Source organism: Eulemur rufifrons, chromosome 30 (assembly GCF_041146395.1).
Source record: "Eulemur rufifrons isolate Redbay chromosome 30, OSU_ERuf_1, whole genome shotgun sequence".
Classification (NCBI taxonomy): domain Eukaryota; kingdom Metazoa; phylum Chordata; class Mammalia; order Primates; family Lemuridae; genus Eulemur; species Eulemur rufifrons.
Genome location: NC_091012.1, coordinates 23,011,310 through 23,031,881, shown reverse-complemented (window position 1 = coordinate 23,031,881; position 20,572 = coordinate 23,011,310). Strand labels below are relative to the sequence as shown.

Below are 20,572 nucleotides of genomic sequence, written 5' to 3'. Positions count from 1 at the left end.
AGGATGCCTGCTATAATATTACCTCTTCTGTTCTACTCTAATTGAAGGTGATATGAATCTGCATGCAGAAAATCTTAAAAAAATGACAAACTATTAGAATTAGTACAACAAGGCTTTTGGATACAAGTACAATATATAAAACCAATGCATATTTCTACATAGCTATAGAAAATTTTAAAAATAACATAAAAATCAGATCTCAAGGCACAGATCAAACAAAAATATACAGGACCTATACAATGAAAATGTGAAAACAATGAGAGAAATTAAAGAACAAAATAAATGGAGGGATATATTTTGTTAATGAATTAGAAGATTCAGTATCATAAAGATAAAAAATTTCCTCAAGTTAACTTATATATTCAATGTAAAGCCAATTCTAGCAGATTTTTTAAGAAAATGATAAGATGATTCTAAAATTTATCTAGAAATACAAAGGGCCATGAATAGCCAAGGCAATCCTGAGGAAGAAGAACAAGGCTGGAGGACTTATACTACCAGTTATCAAACCTATCATAAATATATGGTAATTAAGACAGAAGTGGAACTTATCAAAGGGAATGAAGGTTGGTTTAAACATTTGAAAATCAATCAACATAATTCACCATATCAGGACACTAAGACAGAAAAATTACATAATCAACACAATAGACACAGAAAGAGTCTTTCAAAAATTCTAACATTTCTGTTAAAAGCTTTTAAGAAACTAGCAGTAGAAGAGAACTTCCTGAAATTGGTAAATTGTATCTAGGAAAAACCTACACTTACCATCATATTTAATGGTGAAAAACTGAAAGCTTTCTCTCTAAGACCAGGAAGAAGATGATGATGTCTGCTTTCACCATTTTTATTCGACATTACATGTGAGGTCTATGCAGTGCAATAAAGCAAGAAAGAAAGGTCATCCACATTGCACAAGAGGAATTAAAACTGTCTTTCCTCTCATATGACATAATCATCTATGTATATAATCTGACAAATCTATAAAATATGCTACTAGAATTTCAACTTCTGGAATGAAACCATGAGGAGCTCTGCAGATCTGCTCCTCAGTGAAACTGAAATTTATTTTAAAAACAACCACTTAAAGTTTGTGGAAACGGTCTTAATGTTGGTGTGAATGGGGAGAGATAGGAACACCCATACACTGCTGGTGGGACTGCAAACTAGTACAACCTCTGTGGAAAGTAATATGGAGATTCCTCAAAGAGCTACAAGTAGAACTACCAGTTGACCCAGCAATCCCACTACTGGGCATCTACCCAAAGGAACAAAAGACATTCTATAAAAAAGACATCTACACTCGAATGTTTATAGCAGCACAATTCACAATTGCAAAGATGTAGAAACAACCCGAGTGCCCATCAATACATGAGTGGATTAATAAAATGTGGTATATGTATACCATGGAGTTCTACTCAGCCACAAAAAAACAATGGTGAACTAGCACCTCTTGTATTATCCTGGATAGAGCTGGAGCCCGTTCTACTAAGTGAAGTATAACAAGAATGGGAAAAACAAGCACCACATGTACTCACCATCAAATTAGTTTTAACTGATCAACACTTATGTGCACATATAGTATTAACATACATCGGGTGTCGGGCAGATGGGAGGGGGAGGAGGGGCTCGGTATATTCACACCTAATGGGTGCAGTGCACACCGTCTGGGGGATAGACACTTGAAGCTCTGATTCGGGTGGAGCAAGGGCAGTATATGTAACCTAAACATTTGTATCCCCATAATATGCTGAAATAAAAAAAATTTTAAAAAAGAAATTGCTCAAAAAATGAGAACATAACAAAAGGAAACAGAAGCCAGATTGAATAGATTCCCACTAGGCAAATGTGGAAAATTATGAGCAAAAATTTTAACCAAAATGAAAAATGATATTAATGGAGTATAATCCACTGAATAAAAAAAGAATCCATTTATATGGACATTAGCTAAATAATTAAAGATAAAGGAAGTTTTTTTAATAGAATGTCACCTAATAAATGTAGAATAACAGATTTAGAAAATCACCATTTTGCAGCCATAATTGTCATTATTCATGCAAGAATATTCAATAGCTGCTAAAACAATTGGGTGCAAGTTGGAAGAGGAATAGAATAGTCTCAAAGCATTTCCACACAAATTACTTATTAATTATAAACTGAAAAAAATATTAATTTTAGAGTAGAAGAACTTGGTGAACATTCAAATTAACATTACCAATAATGGGCAAACAGACATCATGTCCCTTCTTGAGTAACACACTGAGAAAGACTCAATTAACTCCTGTGGTGTTACTTCCAAAAATGAATAAGAAAGATCTAATCAAAGTCATAAAAGACAAAGAAATGCTGAGTATAGGCTAAATGGACATGACAATAAATGTAATACATAATCCTGGATTAAATCCTAAATCAAAGAAAATTGCTATAAAGGACACTTCTGGGATAATTGGCAAAATTTGAATATGGACTACAAATTAGAAAATGATATTATGTTAAGTTATATTTTCTGAATTTATAATTATATTGTATTTTTATAAAATAATTTCTTTGTTCTAACAAAATTCACATTGAAGTATTTAGGGATAAAGGGACATGATATCTACAGTTAATTTTCAAATGGTTCAGGGAAAAAATTACACAGAAACACACATATACATGCACACTACACACACACTTGCATACTTTCTGTTTCAACACAGCCCATGATATATTACAATGCATTTACCTTATTGTGATCATATTGTTAATTATACTAAACTTATGGCCAACTAATATCCCACCTAGCCAGTAGACTTCTCCTCTTTGGAGTGTCAGGCTGATATGTGGTCAGGGTTTTTGGAACAAAGGCAAGTTTCCCAGCTGTGGCTCTTGGGCCACACCTGTCATACAGGCAGGGATTGGTGTTTTGTTACTAGAAATGGGCATAGGCTAACTTTGAGGTACAGATGCTCCTCAACTTATGATGGGGTTATGTCCTGATAAAACCATAATAAACTAAAAATTTTGTAAGTTGAAATGCATCAGGCTAAGTCTGCTAAAATCATCATAAAGTCAAAAAATTGTCAGTCAAATCATTGTAAGTCAGGGACCATCTGTATGGTACTCCAGATGCATTTTCCTAAGTGAAATCTGGAACCTTCCAAAACCAGACCAGAGAAATCACCCACTGAAATGAAGGATTAGAACTAATTTCCAGTGCTCATAGGGAAGAAACTTAGCTTTACGCTAACCTCATTGCTCAATGGACTACGTCTAACCACTCTTTTTAGATGACAACAGCCAAAAAGAGGAAATTAAAGTAATAACTGACCTCCAAGCCCAGGTCGCAGGCGGTTGTCATAGCCATCCAGAAGACGATCCAAGATTCTGGTAAAGATAGTGATGTTGTCAGTGCTGTCATCAGGAATATCTGGGGCATGCTTAGGAGAGAGTCTGGGGCGGTGCAAGGAAAAGAGAAGGAAAATAATAGTTCTTAATAGGAAAACTTACATATTGAAATATTTTATTTCAAGACAATTTCAACCAATAGACTTTGCCAGTTACATAGCCCTACATCTTAACCAAAACAGCGAGTACTTCCTATTTGTCACAATGATTGCCTGTCTAGGAGGCAGACGGTGGTCAATACCTGAGCTCTTACTCCAGCACGGGCATGAGCTTTAACAGGCATATGCCTCAGCTCCATCCCAGCAGGGGAGAGACACAAGCAGAAATTCTGGACAGAATGTCACTGGGAACAGTACCTGGCATACAGTTGATTCATCAAATTTTGTTGCATGACTAAACAGGCCCCAAAATAAAGAAGAGAAATGTTGTCACTGAAAACTCACCTCTCTTCTAGCCCAGAAAGACATAAGTTCACAGAAAAACAGAGTCAGGCAGATCCTTGAATTGCATTTAGTCTACCCCAACCCCCACCCTATGGAGATAGGGCAACCAAGAGCAGTAGTAGTCCATCAAATGTGAAAGCTACCAAGAGGACTCATAAGACACTCCTTAATCTCTCTTATAAACCAAACTTTCCCACAGCCATATTACTAGCGAGAGGCAAGGATAGGGCTATAATCCAACTTTTCTGATTTTCTAGTGTCCCTCGGCTATCTCCTGCTTCTCCAGTTTTGATGTCTTCTGCAAGCCTTTCTGAGCATTAGGCACTTTACTAGTCACCTAATCAGGCCCAGGCACTGAGACTGATACTTTCACTTTTGGAGAAGGAGCTTGGTATGGTTTGACAGTACTGGAAATAAAGAAAGGCCCTGAGTAGTTCAGAGGAGAGCAAGGTATGATGAAAGAAATGGCTATTTCCAAGGGTCAAGAAGCATGATGTATTAATACAATCAAGAAATGAACCAAGAGGTAAAAATCCTGGGTTCTAGTTCCAGCTGTACTGGTGATTTGGGGGAGACCATTAAGCAACTTATAGTACTATATGTTTGGGGGTCTCAGTTTTCCCCATTTTTAACTTGAACCCAGAAAGTTGACATTAATTAATGTATAAATAACTATTCCCAGAATCCGGTTAATCAGAGCTATAAAGTCACAAGATACCAGTTAAGAAGGAGTCTACTAAGAAACAGACAATATGTCTTCCCACCAATATTTATCCTTAGCAGTGAGCAAGGATCTTGTTCTGAAAAGACCCTGAGAGAGATCTACAGAATAGTAGAAACATTTGAATTGAATAGTTCTCACTCTAAACTGCCACTCTCTGGCTGATAACCTTGGAAAACTCATTTAGAACCACAAGTTCCTCAATTTAAAAACCAATTCAATTCACTTAATCACTCAATGCATTTTTATTGAGTATTAATTATGTGCCTATTACTGTTTTAGGTGTTATGATGGAGCAGAAAACAAAATAAAGTAAAATAAAACAACTAATCCTTCCCTGGCTTAATTTACAAGGTTGCCGACATAATCAAATTATAAAATAGATACATATGAGGAAAGGGAACTAGGCTTAAAGAATTTGGCACATGCATTTGAGTTTTTTAGTTTTGTAACCTTAGGCAAGCCATATAACACCTCTAGTAATAGCTATGGCACCTTTGAAATTAAAATAACTTCACAGATATGTTGTATTAATATTAAACAATATTATATATTAAAATTGTCAGGCTTAATGCTTCATATATAGAAGTATTAAAATTTTATTTTCTCTTCTTTAAAATAGTAGTTTATGCACTCAAATGCATTATTCAAATATAAATATTAACAACAAAAAATTGTTTTTGTCGTCAGACAAAATCTATAAGGAAAGCTTCAGCCAGAGAGACACCATTACCTAGTCAAGAGTAGAGATGACTGGGTAAGTGGACAGATCACAAGAAGTTATACAGATGCCTCAGTGGGAAGGGGGAAGAAAGAAGGGAACTGCAGTGCAGAGCCAACGAAGTGACATCAGTATGCTAAAGCGGTAAACACAGACACCCTGTCCGGTGACAGCCCACTGTAGGCTTAATCCACCAATGTTCTGGATCCACCTGACACGGTGGGGGGAGGGAAGGTTGTAGTAGCTCAATTGATTGTATGCAAACCTCTTTCTCATTATCCCTTAACTCTCATCGCGGGAGATCTTGCTCCACCTTGGATAGCCTAATTCAATTTCTGAGAAATTGATACATAAATTGAATGAGAAATAATTTCTTGGATTACTAGAAGAGGATAGAAAGGAGAATCCTCATAGAAGCATAGACAAACTATAAAGGGCTTCAGAAATTATCTAATCCAGATGGATTTTTAGATGGGAACACTAAAGCCCCTGAACATAAGTGTTTAATCACCCTGAGAGTTAATGGGTAAGCTAAAATTTTGATTCAAAATTCCTGAATATAAGGACAATACATGGTGCCACCTCTCTTATTGAAATACTAACTTCCACGAGAATGCATTTCCATCCCCTGCTGACTGTTCATATGTTAGGAGCATTCTTTGCCAATAACTTTAAAACTTTTAAGTCAAAAATCAATGCTAAATAGCGCCCCAAAACTATTTTCAATAGGTTTCTCTACAATTTTACACTTGATCATTGATAATTTTTTCCCCTTATGTGCACTAAATTATTGCATAGGGAGTTAGAAGTTGGTTTAATCTAGAACCTAAATCAGGACTCTATTCTTCAATAACTAAATTGCAGTGAAAATGGTATAGTTTGTGACCATCCAAAAGTAGTTTGGGGAAAAAGGAAAGAATCATGGCATGTCAGAATTATGGAGGACCTTAGAGATTATGTATTAATAATTCTTTCCCTTCATTTTACACATGGGACACCTAAGACACTGACCCCAAAGACAGAAGGTAATTGCTCAATGCCACATGCTTATCAAGTTGATGAGATGGGGGAATGACCAGTTGGTGAAGCAGTCAGAACACATGTAACATTTATTGATTGACTTCACCATCTTATATAGGCATGATTCGTGGCACTCCAAAACAATTATAATCACAGATGACAATAACAGCTATAATAATAATGAAAAAGCTTGAAATACTGCAATAATTACCAAAATGTGTCACAGAGACACAAAGTGAGCATATGCTATTGGAAAAATTGTGTCAATAGACTTGTTTGACACAGGGTTGCCACATACCTTCAATTTGTAAAAAAAAAACAAAAAAAGTGCAATATCTGTAGCACAAGCAAGTGAAGCACAACAAAACAAAGTATGCCAGTATTTCCATATATGTAGAATGAGGATAATAATATCCTACCTTTGAAAGTTTTTGAAAGAAATAAGTAAATAAGACAATAAATATACAATTGTTTTGTAAATGAGGATTGTTCATTAATTACTCTCCAAACTCCTGAAAATGCAATGAGAATCCTTTGAAAGACATGTACTTTTAAGCTACAGAAGAAGGCCAAGCTCACTGACCGGCAAGAGATTAAGTGCAGGATATTGCAGTAACAGCATTAGTTCAACAACTTCATCAAGGACTCTGGTGTGTTTATGTTAGGGGGAATCATGAGAGGCACAGATGTGGAGTTGCTGATGCAGTTCATACAACAATCAAAAGAGAAGAGAAATTTACTTAATTAAAAGGATGGCATTTTTCCTAGTACTTCATATCTCCTGGGGGAAAACAGATTTTTAAAAATAATGAAAATTCATAATTACTGCACAGATCATGTCTTTTCACTGCTCACAAACCTTCCATAACTCTTCACCATTTACCAAATAAAATTCCAACTCCTTAGCCTAACATTCATGGCCTTCTGCCATCTGTTCCAAATATATATTTACAGCTGCAAATTCTACTACTTTTCTTTCTGACCAGAAATCATAGTCAAATAAGATTACTCACCATTTCTCAACTTTCTCCATGTTTTCATTTTTAAGCCCAGTCTTTCCTATAAGTGGAAAGGTCTAAGTAAAGATTCAGCACTAGGGACGCCAGTAATATACTGGGGAGGGAATGAGAAACACCTGGAATTCAATAGCACACATTCTAACGACTTTAAAAAAGCCGCTTAAAGGGAAAAAAACTGATTTTTAGCTAGAATATGCCCAATCCGTCTCAAAAAATGCAGCTGTTCTTTTCTGAAATAGTTTCTATAGACTGGTAATAAAACTAGAGAAGGACTGACTTGAGACACACCCACCCAACACATGCCCTGCCTATTCACACTAACTTTATTTGCTCAGTTAAAATAAAATAAAGACCAAATCCTTCATGCCTTCTTGGTAACTGAAAGCCACTGTTTCACAAAAAAAAAAAAAATGCACAGGAAGATTTAACTAGTATATGTTGTGAATCATAAAATAGCAAGGTAAGTAGACCTTAGAGATGTGATTCCATATGAACATAAGCAGACATACCCCAACTTAAAATGTATTGTAATCCGAGCAAAGTTTTCAAAGAAGTAAGAATACATTCTTCCTTTGAAACAATGCCATAAAGGTAGCTAGTTTTCCAGGCAATATTATGCAGGTCTATTATTCATAATTTATCTGAATGATTGTAACCATAGTGCCAATGCATGAGCACTATTTCAGCAATATTTTTGGTTAAGTGGACTTTCATAGGCCAGACTGAGAACCATTTATAACACTGTGTATATGGAGAAAATAATTTTGACAAGAAGGAAGGGAAAACCACAGTACTAGGAATATTCTCTCCCCCATTATTATTTGCTTTTTTCCCCCACACTCACAGCTATGATAAAAGCAATGAGCTGGCCACCAGCTCAATCAATCCTGGTGGCTGATATATCCTTACAATGGAGAGTCCTAACAATTATCGTCTTAACAAGTGATCAAACTTAGTATCAGTAATACTGACAATCTTTCCTCCTGACATGATGCATGAGGAAGTCACAGCATCACCTACCAACTATACTTGGTCCTGGCCTCAAATGTCCATGTAAGGTTTTTGGATGGTCGGCACCAGAGAAAGAAAGATAAGCAGAGTTGAAAGGGTTAAGCAAAGAGGCTTTATTGGAGTGCTCCAGGGTTAGGGTAACAGGTCCAAAGGGAGGGACCCGAGCGAGGTTCCCGTGTCCTGGGAGAAACCAGGGGCTCAGGAAGTTGCAGTGGTCTGGGACTGAGGCAAGGGTATTTATATGCGGTGAGGTGCATAAGTGGAGGGGGCTTTTTCTGGGAATGGCGGCAGGTGCTGTTTTTGGCCCAGTGCCTAGGTCACAGAAAGCAGGATGTGGTTGAGCCCGGGCTGGGGTGTTCAGCTAGCAATGACAGGATGTAACTCTGAGGCAGGCTTTTGCCTGCCACTGCAGAGAGTAATCTGCCTTTAGCAGAGTTTCTCTTTTTTAGGGGGGGGGGGGTTCCCACTACCAGCCTTACAGTCAATCCCCATCCAGTATCACAAATGCTACACATTTCCATTTTATTACAGAAAATGGTAAGTTCAAATGATATTTCTTATTCTTCCAGATCCTATAAGAAAACTACACTTGCCCCAACTTAATACAGTATACAGCCATGTGGCTGAGATATTAAGTATTCAGAGATTGAGAGATTGTTATGTATAAGTAAATGTTCACATGCATGAAAGAAATGGACATGTGCCTAATTCTTACTTGAAAGTGGCCAAACTCATAGAAAGCAATAGGTTGTAGTTGTTAATAGCCAGCTTCTCTGAGTTTTAGTCCTAGCTCTGCCACTTTCTAGCTGTGTGAGCTTTGGCAAGTTACTTGACCACTCTGTGTCTCCATGTTTTATCTTTAAAACAGGAATAATAGCATCACCTCACTAGCAGGTCTGTTATAAGGATTATATGAGTTAACATATAAAAGTACTTAGAATAGTGCTTGGTACATAGTAAGAGCTATATGAATATAAAGTTTAAACTAATGTGATAGAATATGAAAACCACAAATAAGTATAAATTCTTGAGTTTCAAAATCAGTTAATTAGAGAACAAAGGAGAGTGTCCAGTTTGAGGCAGTGTCTGAAAAACCATAGTATGTTGGAAGAATAGTTGAAAGAAATAAGTTAACCTGCAGACAAGAAAGCATGAAGTAGATCTGAGAGCTGCTATGTGGAAGAAGAAACCAATGTTACATGTCCTTATAACTGGGAGGTGTTGGGGCTTCAACTCAATATAGGAAGCACCTGGATCTATGCCCTGTGGTAGTGATGCAGCTTATCACTGGAGGGATTCAACCTGCCAGGTCAATCATCAACCATAATGCAGGAGGGATTTCTGCCCAGGATAGGAGCCTAAAAACTGACAGCCACTCAGGTCCCACATCTGGTTATGAAAGTTTAAAATTTGATAATTGAATGCTAAGAGTATTGATGAATTGATTCCATAATAGAGATTGCATGTAAATAGAAGGGATTGGACTTCAAATCACAGTAAATACATTTATGGCCACAGGTGCTAGTTTATTCTGAGATTAAGAGGACTGAGAGAATACCTTTCAAGATGCTTACAAGGACTGACTCCTTTGAACAGTGGCACCAAGTTAGACTGTAGACGTGACAAGGAAATAAACAACTCTCCCATTATCTCTTCTTCAGTTCACAGCATCAGCTGTCACCACTGCCACCACCATATAATCTTAATGCAGAAAAAGTGTTAGTGCTGTGCCATGTTCCTCCCAAATCATGGTCTCCACTTTATTCTTAACATGTAAATATTAGGCCTTGTGCACAAAGTTTTTCATTTTCTCTTTCATATATATTCTCCACTCTTCTCCATCCTATACTCTTTCCTAGAAGGCTGACATGTATGAACTATATCAACAGGCTCCATTGTCCTCTGGCTTCAACTCGAATTTGGCCACCTTGGCTGAAGATCAGAGGAAGAAGAGTAAAGTCTTGGCATGTAATTCCTTGACTATCTCCCTATGATATCTCCTCAGGCTGGTGATTTCTCCCACTAAGAATCTCTGCACCTCTTCAGAAGCCTTGTTGTACATGCTATGTCTGTCACAGGCTTTCGGTTCTTGCTCTATTCCTTGTGGTTTCCATCTACCTAGACCATACTTTATTATTAGTCTCTCTGCAAATCTCCCCTTCTCAAATAATCTTAATTGAAATGTCCATCTGTATTCTTTGGGATTCTGACAGATTCAACAAACTATAGTCAGACCTTGAAGGAAGATCCATTTGGCACTTAATTGCTACTTAGGAACTTACTTGTTGACCCATTATGAAATTGCTGCTATTCAACCATTTTGACCCAGAAAAATGACAGTTTCATAATGGTTCAACTAAACATTGTTCACATATATAGTTCCATTTGCTGATGGTCAAAATACTAGACCAGGAAGCAGGGGTATGAGAAATGTATTCATTATATGAAGTTAAAATTGTTCTCTGTAGATTTTCCTCAAGAACACAGGACCAGGAATCAGAGATTGATGTTTTAGACCTGGCTCCACCGTTAATTTGCTGTAAGAGCTTAGGGAAGTCAATTTTCCTTTCTGAACCTCAGTATCTTCATATAAAAAATGAGGGATCAGATTTAGATGCTTTCTGCAGTTTTTCCCATCTGGGCTGTTCTAAAGTTCTAGAATCCCAAATCTCTAATTACACTATTAGTTCCTTGAAAATAGGAACTGTATCCTCAAAGTATTGATCAAAGATTCCTTACATCAGAATCATCTTGGTAATTTGATAAAATTCAGATTATTAGCCACTATCCCTAGAGCTCCTAAATCACAATCTTTGAGTGTGGAGACTGCTTTCTTGCTTACACATACCAAATGTTGAGAACCATTGCATCTAGCACATGATTTATACAAAGTACTGCTCAATAAACTACTGTTGAAGCTACTGAGGCAGCCAACCCAGGTGATTTAATTGAATGAACCACTAAAGTTGGATAAAATAATACAGCAAATGGATTTTTTCAACACAAAAACCAAAATTAACAAATTATGAAAACAAGCAAACAAAAAGAACCAGTAGCTCTGTTAAGTATCAGAATTACTAGCATATATGATATATTTTAAAGTTATATTGATTTCTTTATTTCTAGCAAGTGTAAATAGAGTGCCAACCCTAATATTTAGAGCCAGGTTTTTAGTAGTGTCATCCCTCCAAAGTATGAATTGCATTAGACTTGGAAGAAAGTAAACAAAAAATGTTTCTAGTTCAAGAAACATGTACTCATTATGCCTCTGTATTAAAAACAAGCACTTCACTTTGCTTTTTCAGGTAAGATTTCTTGGCCTCCTCTTTTACTATAATTGCTAAAATGATTGGCTATCTGGTTTTCTAATCACCAAGAGGGTGTAAACAAACCAATGTAAAGAGGAGAGGTGACAATTAACACTGAAAATAGAGGCAAAAAGAAAAAAGACATAGAATGAATATAATTATTATTTTTTTATTTTTAGAAACAACCAAGATTGTATTATTTTTATTTTAACATCACCATGTTGCACAGGTTGGTCTGGAACGTCTAGGCTCAAAAGATCCTCCCTCATCAGCCTCCACAGTTGCTGGGACTGCAGGCACATGCCATTGTGCCTGGCCTTGAATGTTATTTATGATGACCAAAAGCTACCAAGAAAAGGGACTACTCTGTTTAAAATCCTTGTTTAGGATTGTAAGAAAATATATGCAATACATTTTTTAGAAAACTTTATTCTTAGACTTAAAATTAAAAAAGGCTTTAATGCTTGAAGAGGTAAGAGTCTATATTTAAAACTCCATCTTATTTAGAATATCTATCATGGCCCAGTGAAATCAGATACATGAGAAGTTAATAATAACAGAATTGGTTTGATTTTCCAAACCTGGGAAAAGAAAAAAATGAGTTTCATATGCCAAGATTCTAAGGACATACAAGTCCAGTTCTGCAGCCTCGGCCCCAGAGATTACTGCAAAAATGCTGATAGAAGATGAAAAGACTCAGAGTACATTAAGATAATCAACCCTGCAAAAATAATCGGGAACAATTCCTATTTCAAGATGCATGTTTCCAAGAATATAAGACAATGACCAAATGTAAAACCAAAAAAAAAAAAAAAAAAGGAAAGGCACTACCAAGGAATAAAATATTCTGTGTAATACTGAAATATTGCAAGGCTAATGGGCCATTTCTAGTAATAATATTCCCTGCATGAAATGGGATTTTAAAGTCTGAAGGAAGTTCAACATCATTGAAGAACACAGGGTTTGGTGGCAGGAGAACTAAGAAATAAGGCTAACAAGATAGGTAGAGGCTGGGTCATAATGCACCTTATAAAATCATGTTAAGGTGTTTGGACTTTATTCTAGGGACAATAGGAAGCCATTAAAAGGCTCTAAATAGGGTAGATATGCATTATAGAAGAAACACTGGCTATAGAGTAGAGGTTAGTTTGGAGGGGAACAAGACTTTAGGAAGTAAGGTAAATTAGAGGCTCTTGCAGTGGTCCAAGTGGGAAACAACATTAAATTAAACTAGGGTGGTAGCAGGAAAGTTGGGAAAGAGTAGATGAATCCAAGGTATGTGGGAGGTAGAAATGACATATCTTGGTAATTGATTCAATCTGGAGAGTGAAGGGGAGAAAACTGGCAAAATTGATTCCAAGCTTCTGGCTTGAGCAGCTGGGTGTGTGGTAGTCCCATTGGCTGAAACAGGAAAAAGTGGAAGAGGAATATTTTTTGTTTATTTGTTATTTGTTTTATTTTGTTTTTTCTTTAGGGTGAAGGAGGAAGATGGTGATGACGAGACTACTTTGGACATGCTTAATTTAAGGAGTTTGTGGAATAGCCACGTGGATATGTCCAATAGACATTTGGATATAGAAGTCAGATACTCAAGAGAAGTCAGGAATGAAGACTGAGATGAAACTCATTGGCATTTATGTAACAATGTCATAGAAATGGATGAAGTCACTTAGGGCATTTGTATGGTAAGAAGAGCTCCTAGAACAAAACAAAGAACACGAACACCTGAGGGATGAACAAAAGCAGAGAAGACTATAAAAGATCTTTATATCACAGAGGCCTTTGATATAGCTGCATAACATTGTGAAAATATTGTAGAAAGCATAGCCATATATGCATAAAGAAAACCAGGTGCAATATTTATTATTGGTACTATGCCCAGATTACCTTTACTGGGCCAGTGAAACCATCCTCCAGCTACTTTGGAGAATTACCACCTGTTGAAGGGAGCCACCTCACCCTAAAATGTCTGGGAGGATATGCCTTCCTCCAGGAGGCCCACAGGCAAGGACTGATTGAGATGAGGATATGAAAGCCTGGGCCCTTTGCCTGAAGGTAGGACAAATCTGTAGTGCCCTTTATGTTTCACACCTCCCCAGGTCAAATTGAGGCTGTACCTTTGTTTTACTTCTTCCCTTTCACTGTCTTGCTCCCCTTACTTCCTTATAGGTTTCTCCTGAGTGAACCTCAATAATTCATTTGCTCAAGAATCCTTGTTCCATGCCTTGCTTCTACAGAACCCAATCTAAGCATCAGGGAATTGTGGTGTTTCTGAAGTCAAAGAGAGAATTATTCTTAAACTTAAATTTATATTTTATGCATGTTTCTATGTGTGTGTTTTATTTCATAATAAAAAGAAGTTAAGGAGGGAGAAGTCAAGAACATTTAATACTGCAACATGTTACTAAAGTAATTGAGTAACATAAGGACAGACAAGCTGTTCATTTTAGCAACAGAGCCAACGTTGGCCATCTTGGTTAGAGAAGTTGCCTTAGAGGCATGGAGTTGGAAGTCAGATAGCAGCAGGTGGAGGAATGTGAGAGATACATAGAGACAATGAAGCATACCACCTCTTTAGGAAATACGGCTGTGAAGGGGAGCAAAGACTTAAGGCACTATCTAAAGGGAAGATTTTTAAATTTAAGATGGGACATTCTTGATCATGTTTAAATGCTAATGGGCCAGAGCCAATAAAAAGTGACAGGTTGAAGATGATCTAAGAGAGAAAAGATAAAATTGAGAGCAAAAGGCTGGAGAGAACTGCTTTTAAGATATTACAGAAGAGGTTCAAGCATGCGCTAGGCAGTTACCTAAGAAGAAAGACCTTTGAGATCTCTTTCCATCTTGAGGGTATGAGCTGATGATTTCTTTCCGAATACAATGTAATGTATAAGTATCAGAGTATTTAGGTTCATCTGTGGGGAAAAATCTGAAGTTTTGGTCTGAGGCAAGCCTTTACCACAGTCTTCTTTCATTCCAAGAGTTAAGGGTTCTTACCCGCCAATATCCTGCTTCACAAAGTCCCCAGGTTCTTGTCGTCTTGATTCCCCTTGGCCAGTAGTTCCAGGGAAAATATTGACCAGGAAAAGAAGCCCAACGCTGGTCACATAGTAGTGACTCATTTGGGTGATCATCATCTTCTTAGGCACCAACTTGCAGAGACCTGTGAGATTCACAGTTCAGAGAAAGGGAAAGAGGTAAAGGGTTGAAAACAAAGGAAGAGAGGAGAAAGAAGTAAAAAAGAAAGATCTTATTCAACTCTATTAGAGACATTTAACATCTCTAGTTTCAGTTACTCAATGCTTAATTTCATTGTCCTCTCTACACAGCTTATCAATGCCACCAAAATTAATTCTCAACATACCCCTCTCCTGAATATACCAGAACCCATACAAGAAAGGATGCATAGCATAGTGTAAAGAGCTCTAGATCAGTAACCAGGAGTCTTACATTACAGTTCCATTTCTTTCCTTGTCTTCTCATATGACTAGGTGAGTTACAGAACTTCCCTTAGCCTCAGTTACCTCTTATAACCCAAAAGCTTAAAATAGTTTCTCATGCCTTCATTTTATTTCCCTCCAATGCCCTGTTTGATCTTTAGTGTCACAAATGCCTTTGCCTTGGTTAACTGTGTAATATTGTGGAGAATTGTGGTATATTGAGACCTGGAGTCTCTTTATAGTATTTTTGGTACTGATTCTCATCTTGATAGAGTTAAGTAATTTTCCAAATTATCAAAGGGTCTGAAGTAGGTAGACTGTTTTCTCTGGTTCAGGTTGATAAAATACTCAATAATGAGATGTCATAGTTCTTGAATAAGAATGCAATGTTTAACCATGAAGAGATATTTGAGGGCAATGCTCACTCCTTTAGATAGGGGCCGCCACACAAAAAAATCCAAGCCTAGCTTCTTGAAGTCCCTAAGAAGTCAGCAAATTATACTGATGATAGAATTGGAGTTCCCTATATGCAGGGCTGTTTTATGAAATCTGGATGGATAGAGGTTTACTAAGAAAGTAGCCAATAATGTGGCCGGGCGCGGTGGCTCACGCCTGTAATCCTAGCACTCTGGGAGGCCGAGGCGGGTGGATTGCTCAAGGTCAGGAGTTCGAGACCAGCCTGAGCGAGACCCCGTCTCTACTAAAAATAGAAAGACATTATATGGACACCTAAAAATCTATATAGAAAAAATTAGCCGGGCATAGTGGCGCATGCCTGTAGTCCCAGCTTACTCGGGAGGCTGAGGCAGTAGGATCGCTTGAGCCCAGGAGTTTGAGGTTGCTGTGAGCTAAGCTGACGCCACGGCACTCACTCTAGCCTGGGCAACAAAGTGAGACTCTGTCTCAACAAAAAAAAAAAAAAGAAAGTAGCCAATAATGTGACACTTACTTGCTATCTTTAATCTGTGTGGTTTCTTTGAATCTGAGACACTCACCAGTTGAAAGAGTCCAAACTCTGACCCAACATTATACTGTTTTTCAGTCATATCAGTGTATTAATTTTCAGAGGGAATGGCGGGACATAAAACTTTTTTTTCCAAGGAAAGATTACACAAGAGACCAGTATGTAAAACAGATGCATGTTGGGGAGCTATTATGGTTAATAAAATTAAGAACAAGATTCCTTTTAGATTCATCCCACCCCCCAAAAAACAGCTGCTGAATTCTATATTAGGCTGTCTCTATGAATCTGGTATATACATATGAAAAACTATGACACTGGAGAAGATGGACTTTTGGCATGATGAAGTGTCCACATTAGAGATAGAGATAATCATAGTATTAGGTTGTACCATAAGAAATTCCCAATATTTGACAATTGTTTCACAAAAATGGCAACTTCTGCTTATAGCCCTGGCTTGGGCAAGGCAAAGGCATTACATATAACCAAAATGTTTGTACCACCATAAGATCCTGAATTTTAAAAATGGTAATTTCTTATGGTCAACCTAATATATGTGCTGTGACATTCATGGTTCATGAGCTATAAAAAAGTTGATGGGCAATTTACAGGAATGGACAGGAACAGTATGGTTCAAAAAATCACAGTGTGTAAGAAAATCTGGCACATGATAAGACAACTCTGGGGCATGAGTAACATCCATAGAATAGACACTAACCATGATATATACTCAAACATCCACAGTGCTTTAGCAGACCCTCATGTTGTGTGATCACATGACAAGGGTTAATGCTGAGATAATCATGATGCTTGAATAAACAATTACTCTACAGGAATAGAGAGACTTGGTACAGGATATGACCATGATGATTATGGTCATCATTACCCCAAGTATGTCAATGTTTCACTATGGTCATTAAGATGCCTCTCAGACATCTTAAAACTAACATGCTCAAATCTAAATTTCAGATATCCACCCTCACACACATATTCAGACCTGGTCCTCCTACAATCTTTCCAGTCTCAAGTAACAGTAACTACGCACTTCCATTTGCTCTGAGTATAATCTCTGATGGCCTTCTTGACTCCTCTTTTACTTTCATATTACACATCCAACCTGTTAGCAAGTTCCATTTGCATTCCATTCAAAAGGAAACACATCCATAATAAAGCCACTGGTCAGCACCTCTGCTGCTACCACTTTGGCTCATCATCTCTTGTCAAGATCTTTTAAAAAGCCTCTTAACTGGTCTTGCTGCCTGTGCCCTTGCTCCCCTACAGTCTGTTCTCCATACAGCAGCCAGAGAAAACTCTCCTCTGCTCAAAATCCTTTGATTTCTTCCCCTTTCAAAAGCCACACTCCTTTAGAATTTTTCAAGATTATAATATATTAATATTATTAACTATAGTCACCATGTTGTACAACAGATATCTTAGATTCGTTGCACCTATCTAACTGAAATTTTGTATCCTTTGGCCAACATCTCCCCACTCCACCCCCAACCACTCCAGCCTGTGGTAACCACCATTCTATTCTCTGCTTCTATGAGATCACCTTTTTTGAGATTCCACATATGAGTGAGATCATGAGGTATTTGTCTTTCTGTGTCTGTCTTATTTTATGATGTCCTCTAGGTTCACCCATGTTATCACAAATGACAATATTTCATTCTTTTTAAGGCTGCAAAGTATTCCATTGTGTATATGCCACATTTTCTTTATCCATTCATCCATTAATAGATAAGTTCATTCTATATTTTGGCTACCGTAAATAGTGCTGCAATGAACATGGGAGTGCAGATATCTCTTTGACATACTGATTTCATATCCTTGGGATATATACCCAGTACTGGGATTTCTGGATCATACAATAGCTCTATTTTTAATTTTTTGAAGAACTCCCATTCTGTTTTCCATAATGGCTATATCAAATTACATTCCCACCAACAGTGTCCAAGAGTTCCCTTTTCTCTACATCTTCACCAACACTACTTGGTTTTTTTTTTGTTAATAGCCATTCTAACAGGTATGAGGTGATATTGCATTGTGGTTTTAATTTGCATTTCCCTGCTGATTAGTGATGAGCATTTTATCATATACCTGTTGGACATTTGTATGTCTCACCACAAAAATGATAACTATGTGAGGCAATGCATATGCTAATTAGCTAGATTTAGTCATTTCACAATGTGTATATACTTTGAAACATCATGTTGTAAATGGTAAATACAGACAATTTTATCTGTCAAATAAATAAATGAATGAAGAAGTTAATTTTTAAAGCCTCACTATGCTCTACAAGGACCTACATGATCTAATCCTCAGTTGCCTGGCTGACCTCATCCCCTATTACCTTTCCTTCTCTCTCACGTACTCCACTTCAGCCATTCTGTCTTCCTTGTTGCTTTTTCAATATGTCAGGCATGCTCCTGCCCCAGGGCCTTTGCACATGCTATTACCTCTACCTGGTATGTTTTTCCATCAAATTTCCATGTAGTTTGCTCCCTCATCTCCTTAAGGTTTTTATTCAAATATTACCTTTTCATTGCGGCCTTTCCTGGCCACCCCATCTAAAATCCCAAGCCTTCCACACATCTCTGATATGTCTTATGAAGTTACCTGCTCTATTTTTCTTTGTTTTGCATCTCTAATATATATTTTATGAATTTTTTGTTATTACCTGTTTCACAAATAGAATATAAACTCAATGAGGATAAGGATTTTTGCTTTTTATTCAGAGATATATGCCCAATACATAAAAGACTATCTGACAAAAAATGGGTACTTAATAAATAGTGAATTAATGAATAAATGTTATTGTGACAAAGTCACATTCTTAAATCAGGTAAGATGATATAAAGGATAGGGTGTACAACGGGCTTTGGAAACTGCCAGACCAAGAGGTTACTAGGTACTACCAAATACTAGTTGTGTTAGGATTTAAAGACCTACTTCTTCAATGAAAAGTGTGGCTAATAACATCCATCCTGGTTTAAAAAAAAAACAATTATTTGGACTGGACAACACAAAGAACAGTATATAATAGGATTCATCTTCTCTTATTATCTAGGCTGACGCTTGTTATTTGTATTCTGATGTTTTTGGTCCTATGACCTTATATTAGCTAAAGGGATTTTGTATTCATTTTATTAGTTTTATAGCATGTGGATTTTAACTTTCAGTTTACTTTATGCCTCAGTATTGAACTTCTTAACCCTTTTCTAGTATTTTTCTAACCTCTGTTTCCTATATATTTTTCCATTAAAACTGCTATGTTAAACATAAATAGAAGTTGAAAAGCATTTTGTCTTTTGGATGACTCTTTGCTTTATGTTGCTTTCTTTAAGCAATACTGACGTTAGGTGATCCCTAAGTGACTCTTTTTTTTATTTCAGCATATTATGGGGGAATAAAAGTTTAGGTTACATATATTGCCCTTGCACCACCCTCCTCTGCTGAGTCAGAGCTTCAAGTGTGTCCATCCCCTAGATGGTGTGCATCCCACTCATTATGTATGTATACACCCATCCCCTCCCCCACATCTGCCTGACAGGCGATTAATGTTATTCCTATATGTGCTCTTACGTGTTGATCAGTGAAACCAATTTGATGGTGAGTACACGTGGTGCTTGTTTTTCAATTCTTGGGATACTTCACTTAGAAGAATGGGTTCCAGCTCTATCCAGGATAATACAAGTGGTGCTAGATCACCATTGTTTCTTATAGCTGAGTAGTACTCCATGATATACATATGCCACATTTTATTAATCCACTCATGTATTGATGGGCACTTGGGTTGTTTCCACATCTTTGCAATTGTGAATTGTGCTGCTATAAACATTCGAGTGCAGACATCTTTTTTATAGAATGTCTTTTGTTCTTTTGGGTAGATGCCCAGTAATGGGATTGCTGGATCAAATGGTAGGACTACTTCTATCTCTTTAAGGTATCTCCATATTGCTTTCCACAGAGGTTACACTAGTTTGCAGTCTCACCAGCAGTGTAAGAGTGTTCCTAACTCTCCACGTCCACACCAACATTTATTGTTTTGGGACTTTTTGATAAAGGCCATTCTCACTGGCCTTAGCAAAAGCAATTTTAGGCAATAAGAAAAACAAGGGAGGTATTAATTTACCAGACTTCAAACTATACTACAAGGCTATAGTTCTTAAATCATCTTGGTATTGGCACAAGAACAGGGACATTGACCAGTGGAACAGAACTGAGAACCCATATATAAAACCATCCTCACATAGCCATCTAATCTTTGACAAAGCAGACAAAAACATACACTGGGGAAAAGAATCCTTATTCAATAAATGGTGCTGGGAAAACTGGATAGCCACATGTAGAAGACTGAAACAAGACCCACACATTTCACCTCTCACAAAAATCAAATCACGGTGGATAACAGACTTAAACCTTAGGTGTGAAACTATTAGAACTCTAGAAGAAAATGTAGGAAAGACTCTTACAGACATTGGCCTAGGCAAAGAATTTATTAAGAAGACCCCTAAGGCAATCACAGCAATAACAAAAAT

General features: G+C 37.1%; 1 protein-coding gene across 2 annotated transcripts in view; it reads right to left on the bottom strand.

Moving 5' to 3' along the window:
* Positions 1–20,572, bottom strand: part of GABRA3 (gamma-aminobutyric acid type A receptor subunit alpha3) — a 239,983-nt gene that overhangs the window by 138,744 nt on the left and 80,667 nt on the right. The window contains exons 2-3 of one of the 2 annotated variants that reach the window (XM_069463221.1): positions 14,628–14,793; positions 3,311–3,432 (exon numbers count right to left, since the gene is read on the bottom strand). In XM_069463221.1, coding sequence (XP_069319322.1) covers positions 3,311–3,432; positions 14,628–14,767 — 262 coding nt within the window. In that variant the 5' untranslated portion in view covers positions 14,768–14,793. Of the gene's footprint in view, positions 1–3,310; positions 3,433–14,627; positions 14,794–20,572 lie in introns of those variants that run through there. The other variant, XM_069463222.1, reaches the window with a different exon arrangement.